This window comes from Plectropomus leopardus, chromosome 16 (genome assembly GCF_008729295.1).
Source record: "Plectropomus leopardus isolate mb chromosome 16, YSFRI_Pleo_2.0, whole genome shotgun sequence".
NCBI lineage: Eukaryota > Metazoa > Chordata > Actinopteri > Perciformes > Serranidae > Plectropomus > Plectropomus leopardus.
The window spans coordinates 22,405,478-22,419,462 of record NC_056478.1 but is presented as its reverse complement, the minus strand read 5'-3'; the positions used below and the strand labels follow the sequence as shown (position 1 = coordinate 22,419,462).

Genomic DNA, 13,985 nt, shown 5'->3' with positions numbered 1-13,985 from the left:
TTTGACATTTACAAAATTGCAAGCTATAAAAGATGCATATGGATAGTGAATTTAGACTAACTTCGTGGGATTTCACAATCAAGATTTTTTGGCCCTGATCCCAAGCTGAGTCCTTTAACAATGGGTATCTGCTGATAACAAGTCCGATATACTTAATATACAAAATTATCATGTGTACACAGGTTTTTTTGCACAAGAAAAAAAAAACTGCTAATATAGGCTATACGCTCCTTTCCCATTGCCAGTAGACCACAGCTGTGTACATGGCTCTGCAGCAGATGAGTATGACTTTCTGATTTTTGTACTGATGTGTCATGCTTGACGTCACAGACAGGCCTGAAAACAGGTTAGTAAAAAGTAGAAAGCAGCATGGAGGCCAGTGAAAATGTTATGGTGGTTACTTAAAAAAAAATCTCTAACATCTCTATTCATCTCTTTCAAACTCAGTGCTGACTACTTTGGAACAATGGTTGCACCATGCTTAGTTTTGGTGATGGTATTTTGTGGCAGCCCCATTATTGCATTGCTTCGGTCAAGGGGCTTAAATTAGTGAGTTCACCCGGGTGTTGTATTTCTATCACTGCCCATCAGAGCCTGAGCGGATAAATACCAGTGATTACTGCAGAGTCATTTGACCCGGGTGGAAATGCAAATTGTAGCTTTTCCCATAACATACAAAAAACAGATGTTATCAGACATTAGTGGGTTTTTTGTGCAGTGGAAAAGGGGATATATTCACTTGAATGTTGATTAAATATTTATCTGACATACTGAAACAACTGTAGCCTTCTAACTCTGACACACCTTATTTTTGAAGGGCTACTTGATCCAAATAGGGCACTAGTTAAAAGCTATGACGTTGATAAGCTTCAACTATTGATGTGGAATAAAGGAAAGTTTTAACTGGAAGAACACATCTTCAATTTTGTAATATTTTGCTCCTTTGCCTCTGTCAAGAGCCTCTCTTTTTATGGGTATTTGTCTTTTGTGCATACTTGTACAAGCTTATTTTTATATGGGCATTTGAAAGTCAAGTAGTCATGGGTATCTGATCGGCATTGATAAAAACACAACTCCTGGTGAAACCTACTAATTTAAGCCCCTTAACCAGCAAGACGCAATGACACACCACCACAAAATACTGTCTGTTTCCGTCCAAGCAGAGCTCAATAAAAAATCCAAATTTGTTTGCACCGGGTTTGAAAGATAGACTGAATAAGTAAGAGATATATAAAAAGAAGTAACCACCATATAGTTTTCACCGGCCTCCATGCTGCTTTCTACTGCATACATACTAACCCTTTTTTCATGTCTATTCATTACAGCGAAAGTGACACACCAAAAAAGCTTACAATTACAGAAATGCATACTCATTTGCTGCAGAGCCCTGTACACAGCTCTTTTTTAGCAGGTTTATCAGTGATGTATGATAAACCTTTCCTTTATCAATTGCTGAACCCAAATAGATGCTGTAAATCATTACAGCTGCACCCTGAAAGGGCACATTAAAGTTAAATTTGATCAATGAGACTCATCGTCCAACATATGATTGATGACAAACATAACATAAACAAACATAAACTACAGCCCATCTTAAACCCTATACAACATATACTTTATTTGGCCTTTATCAGTCATTTTAAAACGACTGAGTATCTGGCAGATTATTAAAGATATCAGTCTTGGCAACAACATGAAAAAAAAAAAAAAATTCCCATCAGGGATTATATTGGTTTGCACTAATTGCTCCAAACCACAGGGTGGTTTTGGAAATCTACCAAGAAAATGTCCATCAGACTGGTCAAACTGAGTGAGACTGCTGTGTTGTCATATGGCCAGACAAGTCTGAGGGGAATAATATGAACAACAGGGCATGAAAACATCTTAGGAGGTTAATTCTTCCTTCTGCAGTGAGAGGACAAAGAAAAAAAAAAGAAAGGACGGAGAGAAAATGTTGATAAGAGACAAGGGAAAAGAAACCCAAAAGCCTCCCATTAATGTAATGACTTTTCCACAAGTTCTATAATTAAGTCAGACCACTAACATTATCTGAAATGTTCTTTCCCTCCCAGCTTGTTAATGTTGCTTTTTTCCAAAAATTGCTCCTTAATTGCAAAGAAGTTGGTAAAACACTTCACAGTGGAAAACACACTCTGACATCACCAGATTTTTTTTAATTTAATGATTTTTAGGGTAACAAAAACACCCTGCAACATTACTCTCATTGTCAGATTACTGTGAGTAGTCCACTAATGTCAGAAATTGCTCGAGCACTGTAGGACTTTGCTGCCGCCATAACAGGAAGGTGCCATAAAGTTTAAGTGGTGCGAGGTCTTCTATTATCCCGAGGAAGACATTCAAATTCACGGCAGACTCGCTCGGTGGGAGAACTCTCGCAGCTCCCAGGGGATTACACTGCACAAATGTCAGAGATAAAGGGATGGGAAAACACACATGAAGCAGCAACACTTGACATTTACCGTCGGCTGTGGTTGCTCTGCTGACTACACTCTTTCTTAAATCATCTGACCTTTAAGCTTCTTGGTTTTTAAAAAGAGGGGCGTTTTTTTCCCCTTAAAGTTTATTAATGCAGTGATCGACAGGTTTGACCCTTTCAACAGTTTAATGATTATAGTCAATGTTAGCTCCTTTCTGCCCACGAGGCATTTCAAACTTCTTGCATACATAAGATGTATGACTGAAAGAAGCACTTGGGGTTTGCAAAGCTAAAGCACAGCAGGAAAACACAAAAAGAGTCTGAGTTTTATTGCATTCTATACAGCTTTACTATGTTCATACTTTAACATTTTGTGTTCTCTATAAAGAACTTACTGAACTAAATCAATAATTCAAGTCAAATAGTCCTTTTACATCTCCAAAGAACAGCTTTGGGCAAAACATCAACCTCACCAGAGCACACAGGGGGTTACTCTGTAGACTCTCAGAAATGTCAGTGTTGCAAAACTAAAAGAAATAAGAAAGAAGGACATACCAAATCGAATTGAGAAAATAAATCAGTCTGGGGGCAAGTGAGTATTAGAATTGCTTCACAGCTCAAACAAATGGTCTTTTACTTCTAGGCTTTTTCTCTCCAAAAGGCTGAATTTGGAGGATTACAGAGGGGTTCAGGTCAAAATGGAAATGGAAAAAGACAAACTTCTGACATAAAAATAACAAATCTCATCTTTAATGTGGCAATCTGACTTCTCTGTCTGAAATTATGGAACACCGAGACCAATGTTTCTATATTATATATACTCCTAAAATGCATGCCAATCATTTGTTTTCAGTTTTCTTAGTTTTATAAATTGAATTTTTTTAATGTAAGGACCTATTCTTCAAAAAATGAGCACAGAATATTTTACTGACCGTATTTAAAGGATGGAAAAACAGGGCTGCACAGTCTTACCAAAAACTTTAGTCACAGCATCTTGATGGCTTATTGGTTATTCAGAACAGTGTTATTACAGTCTGCAGTGAATACAAATCACACCAGCAAAGGACACGCAAACACACAAAAACACACACACCTTCTCCAGGGACTGGAGCTGTTCTCTCTGTCTTTCCTCCAGCGCCTGGCTCTGGCTCTGCAGGGACTCCCTTTCTTCTTCCATCCTCAGCACTTTGTCCTTCAGCCGGCTCCGCTCGTTGTCCAGGTCCCTGATGGCTGCTTCCTGGGTCATCTGGGTGGCCTGCAGGCTGCTTATCTGACCTATGGCAACAGAAAGCCGACAGATGTGAGCAGAATGCAAAGAGGAAAGCGATGTCATCTGCATATGGTCATTCTTGAAGGTTTCCTGTTAACACAGCCAACACATACAAAATAAACTGGTGTCAGCATTTTAAACTTAACCGTAGTCCTGGACTTTCAATAATTCTTAGGAATTAATCTGCTTAATCACCATTGTTTGGCAGCAACCTCGAGTGGCTGTAGTAATTATGATTGGAGCAAAGGAGCAAGTCAGGTGATGTATAAAGAGTGAAAAAATCTGCATAGGGTGGTGGTTGGGTCAAACAAACACAGAACTTTCACACAGGAAATGGCTGTTTGTGTCTGGTGTGAAACCAACCATCAACATAACAGTTATTTCAAAGACAAATCAGAGTATTTTATCCGACCTTTTTTTGCTGGCCTAAAAACATTTTACATTTACGTTTTACATACTTTGGCCATTGTTTCTATTTTTTATTGTGCTCACATTGTGCTCACAGTGCTCACAACTCTTCCCAACCCACCAACCAAAGGAACCAAAAATAAAACTTTGTTCCAGTTTAAATATACCAGGAGCTATGGAATGCTAGATGGTATATATGATGGTCATATTCATATTCACCAGCTGGACTGTATTTGTCTCCCTCACATGCAAACAGCTCCAGTGGAAAGTGGTGAAGCATTCTCAATGGGCACGAGGAGCTCAAAGGAACTAATGGGCTGAGCATAATTCTGCACCAGGCTACAAAGTACTGACGGAGAGACATCACAAGAAATTAAATCAGATTCTAACATGCAACAATTTATCCAACATGAGTGCACACAAGCATACACACTACAAACTGGGTATAATTGATGTGAGAATGGTTTCCTCTGCCTCAGGAGAACTGGGAATACTATGAGCTTAGATATACAGCATTACTGTACACCATTAAAGTGTTCCAGGCCATGATGCCTCAGCCAGGATGAGGGGAGCTGTTAGTGGATATGTTTGATGTGTTTGAACGACAAGCTGAGGAAGTGTCTAGTGGGTAGTGTCGGTGCAAGGATTCACAAGCATTGAGAATACAAGTCTATATGAAAGAGGAGAGGGGTCTTACTGGCTTTGAGCAGTATTTCAGTGGCTTGCTGCTGAACTCTGTCTCTGGCTGCCTCTAGTTCACACTCCGCTTCCTTCTGACGAATCTCCACAATTTCTGAGTTCTGGGTCACCTCGTCCAGCTGCTTGGTTAAATCCTGGAGAGGAATAAAATAAAGACAGAACAGAGCAGATGAAATAAATCTCTGTTATCAGACACAATAGAGTGGCAGCTGTACCTGACTTCCATGAGGAACACTACATAGAAGAGAGTAAAGTAACCAAACCACTGTTGAAGTCACTCTTGCACATGAACCAATTGATGTACATTGCTGTTTATCAGTGAATAAAATTATGGTGCCAGGACAAAGGCTTAAGATTTTGGCAAAGATAATAAAAACTGAACTGTACAAAGGCGAAATTGGCATTGAAATGCTTTAATTTGTTATATCAGCACAGAAAAAAACAGCCTCTTCTTACTGTGGACAGATTTCTGAATTTGAAACATTAGGTATGAATCGGACTGACGTACACAATAACTGTCATTTAACTTAACCATATTGTGTCCCTTATGTATATGCAGTACCTCTTTTTTATTTGTGTTTTTTTTTCATGTTTTTGCTTTTATGGACCAGTCTTACAATATTATGATGTGTAAGCCTGCTTGTTGAACGATTGAATAAAATGTAAAAGTTTAATAAATAAATAATATTTTTTTAAAAATTGACAGGTTTTTTTTGTCTCACAAGCCAATGGCAAACCAGCTAAATGTATTTAACCCAGCCTGGTTTCATGTAAAACAAAAAATGTCACTGCTTAGTTTTATTACTGTTCTATAATGAGCTGTCCTGCTTGACAGCTTCAGTTTTGATTGTCCATTCTTAAAACAAAAATACACAATACATTCATATTTTAAACAGTTACAGAGTCTCTTAAAGGCAGATGAATGAAGAACTGAAATGCAGTTTTTGCCCCTGACAGAAAGAGTTGATGTTATGTTAAGAAGCACAAAGCTTGAGATGTGCAAATAAAAATATACAGAAACTACTGGGATGAGGAAATACCTGAATTCTGTTGATTAGTAAATTAATAATGAGTAAAAAAAAAAAACCCTGAAATATGTTGATGATAAAATTATGTTGTGATTTCATACATTGTAGCTGTTTTAATCTAAAGTCAGCAGTGAGTTTTCAGACATATTGGACCGCCATAGCTAGTACAGAATGAAGCATATTGGTGGCATATTATTAATACTGAGGATCAGGGATGTAAATGCTGACTGCTGCTCAATTAATAAGAACTAGACTTCAGGGAGGGATTTGATGCGCACACAAACACGTACAGACACCAACACACACACGCACACAGTGCAGTAACTGTGTGATTTAGCACTCTGTAGGAACTTATGAGAGGCAATTTCACATCTTTCAATCCCATCAAACGGCCTGCCTCAAACTTAATTACAGCTGCTAAGGCTAAGACAAAGAAACCTCAGAGTGATAATAACCACCGAGGAGTCACACACAAATTAGATGTGATGTGTGTGAGTACGTGTGAGTGCACTACACTCTGTGTGTGTGTGTGCGTGTGTGTGTGTACTGATTTCCCTGATGATCTCAAAGCAGGTAGCTGCACTTTGACCACTATGTTGAGATAAAGCATTCAATTGAAAGAGGGGGGGTAGATGGAGGTAGAGTTTGAAGGTTCCACTTTTAGAGAGTAAGGACATTTTATCCTGTCCTCACTTCTTCAAAGTGCTGTTTGAGGGTTAAGACTTCATTTCGGGTTAAGGTTAAACTAGTTTAAGTTAAAAGAGAGATTCTTCTCCAGCTTGCTGTGCACGTCCACGGATAAAATAATACACATATATATATATATATATATGCGTGTGTGTGTGTGTGTGTGTGTATACTGTACATACATTTACACGAGTGTCTGAGGGCAGTGTAATGGTAGGGAAGAAATGGTGAGTATACGAGTCTATGCAGCGATCAGATACTACGGAATCTACTTATAAACTTTAAAGTAGCGTCACACTCAGATAAAACAGCAGTTCCCAGGAATCAGTTCTTTTTCAATGCTCTGAAAGATCAGTCTACACAGCAAGTTGTGCTGTGCAGCTATTGGTAACTACTGGTTTGAGGCAGAAAGTCATTAGTCTTGAGCAAAATGTCAGCAATTTGGCAATATTTTACACTGGAAAGTCCCATTCGTAAAAGGGAAACATGTACAGTATCAATCATGATGTTTAACTGTAACTGCACTTTATAAGTTTTTTTTGTTTTTGTTTTAAAGAAATATTTTTTTCTAAGATTTTAATTTTTTTATGACTAACTGCCAAATTAGATGATAAAAGAAGTTCTGTGGTACTCATTCTCTGCATGTATTTGTTCTTTTTTTTTACAAACTTGAGCGATGCCACACAACATGACAGTAACCATTACAAACCAATGCAGGGTTAGTAGTATACAGCAGTTGATCATTATTAATATTTTATGTTAATACACACAACGGTAATGGATAGGTACTCCATACTGGCTGATACACAAGTTCAGGTACTGGAATCTGTTTTAGGAAGGACAAAATGTCAGAATCTCTCTGCTTTTGCCATTGAGTGGATATATTCTGTTGAGTTCTCACTTCTTCACATTGTTCTTACAAGGTCAGTCTGGCGTTATTCTAAGTCCATTTCTTTCTATTTCAAGCATAATTTTTGACACAAATCTATACACGCTTGCATTGAAAGGCCCATACATTCCAAAAACTGTTAAAGTTGCTCATACAGGAAACAAAAGTGCATTTGTCTGGAACCATTTTCAACAATGGCCAGAGAACCTATTCTCTCAGTGAGGTCCCCAAAAGTACACTGCACAACCCTGAGTGTACTTTTGTGAGGCTGGAGGAGCAGTAAAATAGTTTAATAGTTAAATTAACTGCATCTCAGTTGATTTATCTGGACTAAAAGAGGAATCCCATTATTGGTAACATTTAGTCATTACTTGTGATTCACCCCTCATTATATTTAAACAGTCAAATAAAACACACACATACACAGAGCCTAAATTCTGTCAATCATCCTTATTGGACATAGCTGAATCCTGAATTGCCATTTAAATATAAAAGGCCTTGAAAACTGTGCTTTAGATGATTTATTGTTTTATCCTGCTAAAAGCTTTCCCCAGCCAGTCCAGATAGGCTCTACCTGAGAGTGAAGTATTTAGTCCAAAGACAGTGACAGCAGCAATTTACCATAGCTCCAGTGGAGTATTTCACTTGGGGGATAATTTGTAATTTTTGGCGTGCATATTCCTACAGAAGCTTGTGAACAGTCTGCGATTAATTACGTCTGTCTCAGTTACTCCGAGCCATCATTTGCTTGCATTTCTCTGGAGATTTGCCTACTAAATCATAAGCTAAAGGAGGATGACAGAGAACACTGAAGCAAGGAGCTGTAGCATCCTGACACCGACTACAAGTGCTTTCCACTGGTGTTAAGTCGATATTTGATGCCACTATTTCTACCCATGAAGTATGCCGCCGCCGCCGGTATAGTAATTATGCCTCCTGGGAACATTTTGATTTGGTGCAACATTTTAATTTTCCAGAGTGAAAATAAATTTAGTGAAGAGAGTCTAAAAATGTGATCCTGCTTGAGCAAAATGATACCTTATGGAAGCCAAATGATAACCAACTATAGACTCGAGGGATAATGAGATATATGCGTGATCAAAACAAAGATGTAAACATCATTTGTGAGCTTGTTGAGGTTAAATTAAAATCTATTATGTCACAGCAGGAGTTAAGGGAATAAGAGATATGAGATATAACAATACATACCAACTATGTGCTGTATAAAAGACTACAAAAAGGCAGGATCAGATTGTTTCTACCCTCTGATTTCTGTTTTACCGTCTTGAATCTTGTATCAAATGAGAGAATCTGGAGGAGCTGTCAAGTGAATTTGGTTTCGAGCTATCTGCTCCGTTGCTCTGTTGTCGTTTCTTTATCTGGGTTACAGTTAATTGCTCTGAAAACGAATGGAATTATTAACTCCAGGCGCACCAGCCACTGCTGACCTTGATCATATTCTCAGTAACACTGAGAAGGGGGGACCCCTTCCTGCCTCTGTGTAATCAGTGATAATTTCACACAAACTTCAGAGCATATCATAACAACAAAACAGACCTACTTAACCAATTCCCCTGGAGCACATGTCAACTCCATTTTCAACGGTGGAGATAATATCATGTGAGTCTTCTCCAAAGACCTTACAGAATTCAGAAAGTAGCATTTCAGAAAGATCTACTTCAAAAATGAACACAGCATTGCTATTTCTACCCGACACACTTGGATATATAGGTTACAGCGAGTTCATTTGGGATCAAGTTTAACATGTTCAAGACATAAGTCCATATGAACGCCCCTTTCATGTGGTATATACAACCTTGTAAGTGGGTGGAAATTTTCTGGAAGCTCCGAGTTCACGAGAAAAAAGCATAGTCGAAGTGTACTCTGTGTGTCAGAGGGTAATGTTAGAAGCAGACTCAGATAAAACAGCTTGTTGAACATCCACTTTATGTTATTTAATTTGTGAGGCGAAGTATCAACGCCAGACCTAACTCATTGTATCTCATTTTTATCCAATATAACCATTTTATTTTACACTCCCATTTTATCCTCTTTTACAGAGGACAAATTTTGTGGGCTGCCCATAAAAACAGCATCAGAATCCAGCCAATCACAGACTTTGTTCAGTTAAAATACAGGATGCTCTGGTTATGTCCTGTCAAGTCTTTATAGTTCAGTTATAGTAAAAGCATGTGGCTCCAAAGATAGTGATGTGTTTGAAAGAGCTGTTCGGGGTTCAGACTCACCTTGACGCTGCTCTCAGCTGTACTGAGTGACGCCTGAAGCTTGTGAGACTTCTCCCGGTTATCCCGAGCTTCATCTGATACCCTGGCCAACTCGGCCCTCAGTTTTCCGAGGGTCTTCTGGAGCGCCGCCTCCTGAGTCTGAAATTCCCGCCGCAGCTCAGCCTCAGTACGTTTCCATGCCAACAGGTTGTCCGCTGTCAGCTGCTGAGTTCTCTTCATGGCCTCCAGCTCACGCTCGTAAAAGGCCTGAGCCTGGGGACGGACAGATTCAGACAGATTAATGGAAGTATAAAACATAAAGCCTCTAGCCTGGACACTGTGCTTTTTTTTTCTTTACTGACTTTTATTTTTTACTTCTTTACTCTTTAACATTTTGGACAGTTTGCAAAGCTTTCTCATTAAGATGCATGTGAAAATAATCAATGCAAGCAAAAATTAAAGCCAAAATGTCTTGGCTGACAGCGTTCACTGTCAATGAAAATGGTTTTTTTATTGAAATTGATATCTTTTAAATGAAGTACTTAAATTGTGCCATTTGTTGTACACGAATCTGCAGATCACAGCCTTCACTTTCAGCAAGGTCAACAAAATTGTGCCAATAAATGTCATTTTGATTCTTCCTACTAACTGATTTTACTCAACACTGTGAGGTGCTTCTTTGTTATGCTTCAAGAAGATATGAGAAGGAATGTTTGAAACAGCTATTACTATTGAAATGGTATGGATTTTTTATTCAACAAACGCTGATAACCGATCACAGAGGATTTTCAGTGATATTTAGGGTTTAGGATAGATACAAATTGAGAACACAGCAGCACAAATTTGAGCATGAGGTTTGTGGCCCAGGTTTCAAGATAAATGAATAAGCACTTCACCCACGATATATTAAACAATGTATTTGCATAAATAGATGCACATTTGCAGACATTTATCATCTGATACCATACAAGATAGAGTCGTGCATCATGCATTTATTAAGTTTATACATAAATGTATTTAGTTTCTAAAATACACCTGTTAAGACCACTGCAAATATGTATTTAGAGCCTAGTACTCTACTGCAAAAAACATCCCCCAGATTGTTTGCAGTGTGTGCAAACAGAAAATGTACTCTACAGTGGCTGCAGTACTGTACCTTGCTGAGTTTGGCCTCGTACTCCTCCACCAATCTTTTCTTGTCTTGTTTGAGCTCCTCCACCCGCTCCGTCAGAGAATCCACCTGTAACACATCAGAATAACATGAGAGGAACAGCTCATGTTTGATGACGTTTGGAGCAATAAAAACAAAACAAAAATAAACACCACCAACAACAACAACAACAAAAGACTGTCTTAAAGCTGACGTAGGCAGTTTTATTTGAGTGTCTTTGGACAAAATTTCCATAATAACCTTAGAGCATACTGTAATTAAAGTGGAGCGAGAGAAAACTTCACTTCTGCACCTCTCTTGGCTCTATTGTCGGGCTTCAGTAAATGTACCCCATGATGGAAGACTTTGGCCAATCAGGTCATTTGGCTGCTCTCTAATGCAGATACGTGTGCATGTCCATTCGGGAAAAGCCTGATTCAACTGCAAAGAATTCTGGGAAAATAAGGTAGTTGCTTTTCAAGCGTAGACAACAACTGCCTATACTGCAAAGCAACCCAAAAAAGGAAAGACGGAGTTATCAAAAAAAGTCTAAAAGGGGGTCTGACAATAAACAAAATAAAAGTGAAGTGCTCAGCTATAAAAATGTTGCTTATAGTTTAGCCGTTTGTTCACCGGAGCCAAAAACTCATGGCTTCGGCTTCAAGTTCATGTTTATGTAGTTAATGTTGGCTAGAGCCTCGAATCAGAATGTTACATCCGCCTCATCATGCTGCTACTGTCCACCTCGCTGTGACGAGAGCGAGCAGCAGCTCTGGAGAAAGACCCTCAGCCAGTTGTCACAGCAACACAAATCCAGCCAGTTCAAACCCGAGCTCTGACTCTGTTCCAGATGCGAAAACTTTCTGTTGCTGCAGTTACACAAGTTAGACCTTCTGCTGGTGATGGCCACCAGTCTGCGTTGACACTTGTCATTGGTGATTTGTGCTGTCCAAAGTCCAGCCACTAGAGCTGCAGACCAAAGGTCTGGAGCTGCTGTCAGCTCTCTTTATGATGAAGGAGTCCACAGTGGCAGGAAGTGAGATGCAGGGACCGCAGGGTGTCTAGCAAGATAATCCCAGTCTCACCTGTGGTCTGATGAACACAGAGAGCTCTACAGTGAAATAAGAGTAAATAAACTAATGTACGGGAAGCAGTGAGTTACTGGGACAGAGGGGGGAGAGCTGTAGGAGGAGGTTTTTGTTTTGTTTTTTTTCAAATTCTACCTTATTTTTCCTTTTCCAGATTTCTGCCTACCCCAGCTTTTATGATTAGGGTAAGGAGATAAAATGTCTCTAAAATGTGTACAATGTTTTTTCTTGTCCTCTTTGCTATTATCGCAGGGACCTTAAATATAGAAACAGTTTGATCTGATGCAGCAGGTTAATGCGAAAGTTAACATAGTAATCACAACTGCCCCACTTTCTGGTCTCCCCTGTTGTGATTTAGTTTGTTGCTTTGGCTTTCATTTCTGCTCTACTTTCACAGCATTGGGTGCATTACCTCAGCTTTATGGAGCTGCCCCAGTTTCTCCTGGTCTTTACTGTAGTTTGCGTTCTGACTCTGGTGGCTGCGGAGGAGCTCCTGGACCTCCTGTCTGTGCTGGGCCTTTAGCTCCTCCAGAGCAGCCTTCTTCTCCTGCTCAAACTGGTTCTGGGCTGTGCTGAACGTGCGCAGCTTCTCCTCAAAGGACCGTCGCATCTCCTCCACCTCCCTCGACATGGACACCACACGCTGCGTGTGCTGCCAATAAAGAGAGGAATGTAAGACTGAGCAAAAGGAAGGTTGATAAATGGGTTTGAAGGCTTCTCACACTGTGGGTTAACTTTTTAAACAGCTCTAAGATGAGTGGTGATGTACCGGCTCGGGGAATTTGACCTCCTGGCTGTCAACCTGCATTCTCTAGCACTGAAAACCAGCACAGTGAACAGAAAACCAAACCACCACCTGAACAGTCAATGTCCAAATATAACAAGAAAAAAAACATCATTTAGCTGTGATGTAAAATTTTCTTTAACTAACCTGGTACAAATCAAAGCTGACATTGAATGCCAATGACTTAAGGGTGGTCTCTACATCCACAGTATCATCAAGCAAGCGAGACACATGACAAACACCTCTCAGAGCCAGATTTACATATACAGATTCACGCCTTCTTATTTAATTTGCCTGCAGTGTCTGAAATTAGCATTTACGAAGGCAGCGGGTAATTACACAATCAGAGCCTTTCGCTAACTGCTAGGTGCAATTTGTACCTGAAAACATGGACTCAAAATGTTCAGCTGAATAATGTATTCTGTGCAACATGGAGCACTCAACCAGCAATGAAATTTAGATACTTTGATTTATTTGATAATGAAAATGAACTATTGATGGATGAAGTTACAGACAGACAAGCTGACTTTCATCAGTAACAACTCTTATGACAACACTAGTGCGTACACACCTGTGCACGAGCCTCAATGTGACTGCATGTTCTTTCTCTGACTGTCACTCAAAATCATCCATCCATCCAACCATCCCCCTGCAACTGAACACAGAGCTGCATATCCTTTACTCTCTGTATATAGACTGATTTAATGTCATCCGTCCATCTATCCATCAAGTATCGATTTGTAACTGTGCTCATTATCTACACACACACTCACACACACTCTCTCTCTCTCTCACACACACACACACACACACACACACACACACACACACACAGGGAGAAGGTCACACATGCTGGCTGACTTACATACTCTAAGTGCACACGGGATATGTTGTTTTGATAAACAGAGAAGGCATTCCTCTGTTACCACAGTAAAACAAGGTATATTGTGTGTTCAGTTATACTATTAAGAAAAAATGCATTATTATAGGTGGGTGCATTAGAGGTTGTAGCAATCATGACTCATCACATTTACTACTTTCACCCTCTTCAACCCTCTGAAACCTGGGCAATCTGTCTTAATTTCTTTAAAAACCACTGGAAGAAGGCAATTAGCTGTTTAATTATAAACAAAAAACACCCAAAATTTGAAAGAAATTAGGAAAAAGTTACACCAAAAAACCAAAAAAGTGCTTAAAAAGTGCTATTTTTTTATTATGATAATATATGGTTTTCTTCTATGGTTATCTTTAGCTTTTAAAACAAGAATGCTCTCAATCTACTTATTTCTTGCAATTTGCATTTCACACACAACACATTTC

The 13,985-nt window shown here is 39.2% G+C and overlaps 1 protein-coding gene across 2 annotated transcripts in view; it reads right to left on the bottom strand.

Annotated features, from left to right (window-relative positions):
* fam184ab (family with sequence similarity 184 member Ab) overlaps positions 1 to 13,985 on the bottom strand; it is a 169,673-nt gene that overhangs the window by 87,886 nt on the left and 67,802 nt on the right. For both annotated transcript variants that reach the window (XM_042503815.1, XM_042503816.1), the window contains exons 4-8: positions 12,294 to 12,533; positions 10,800 to 10,883; positions 9,665 to 9,916; positions 4,813 to 4,948; positions 3,531 to 3,712 (exon numbers count right to left, since the gene is read on the bottom strand). In XM_042503815.1, coding sequence (XP_042359749.1) covers positions 3,531 to 3,712; positions 4,813 to 4,948; positions 9,665 to 9,916; positions 10,800 to 10,883; positions 12,294 to 12,533 — 894 coding nt within the window. The remainder of the gene's footprint in view (positions 1 to 3,530; positions 3,713 to 4,812; positions 4,949 to 9,664; positions 9,917 to 10,799; positions 10,884 to 12,293; positions 12,534 to 13,985) is intronic.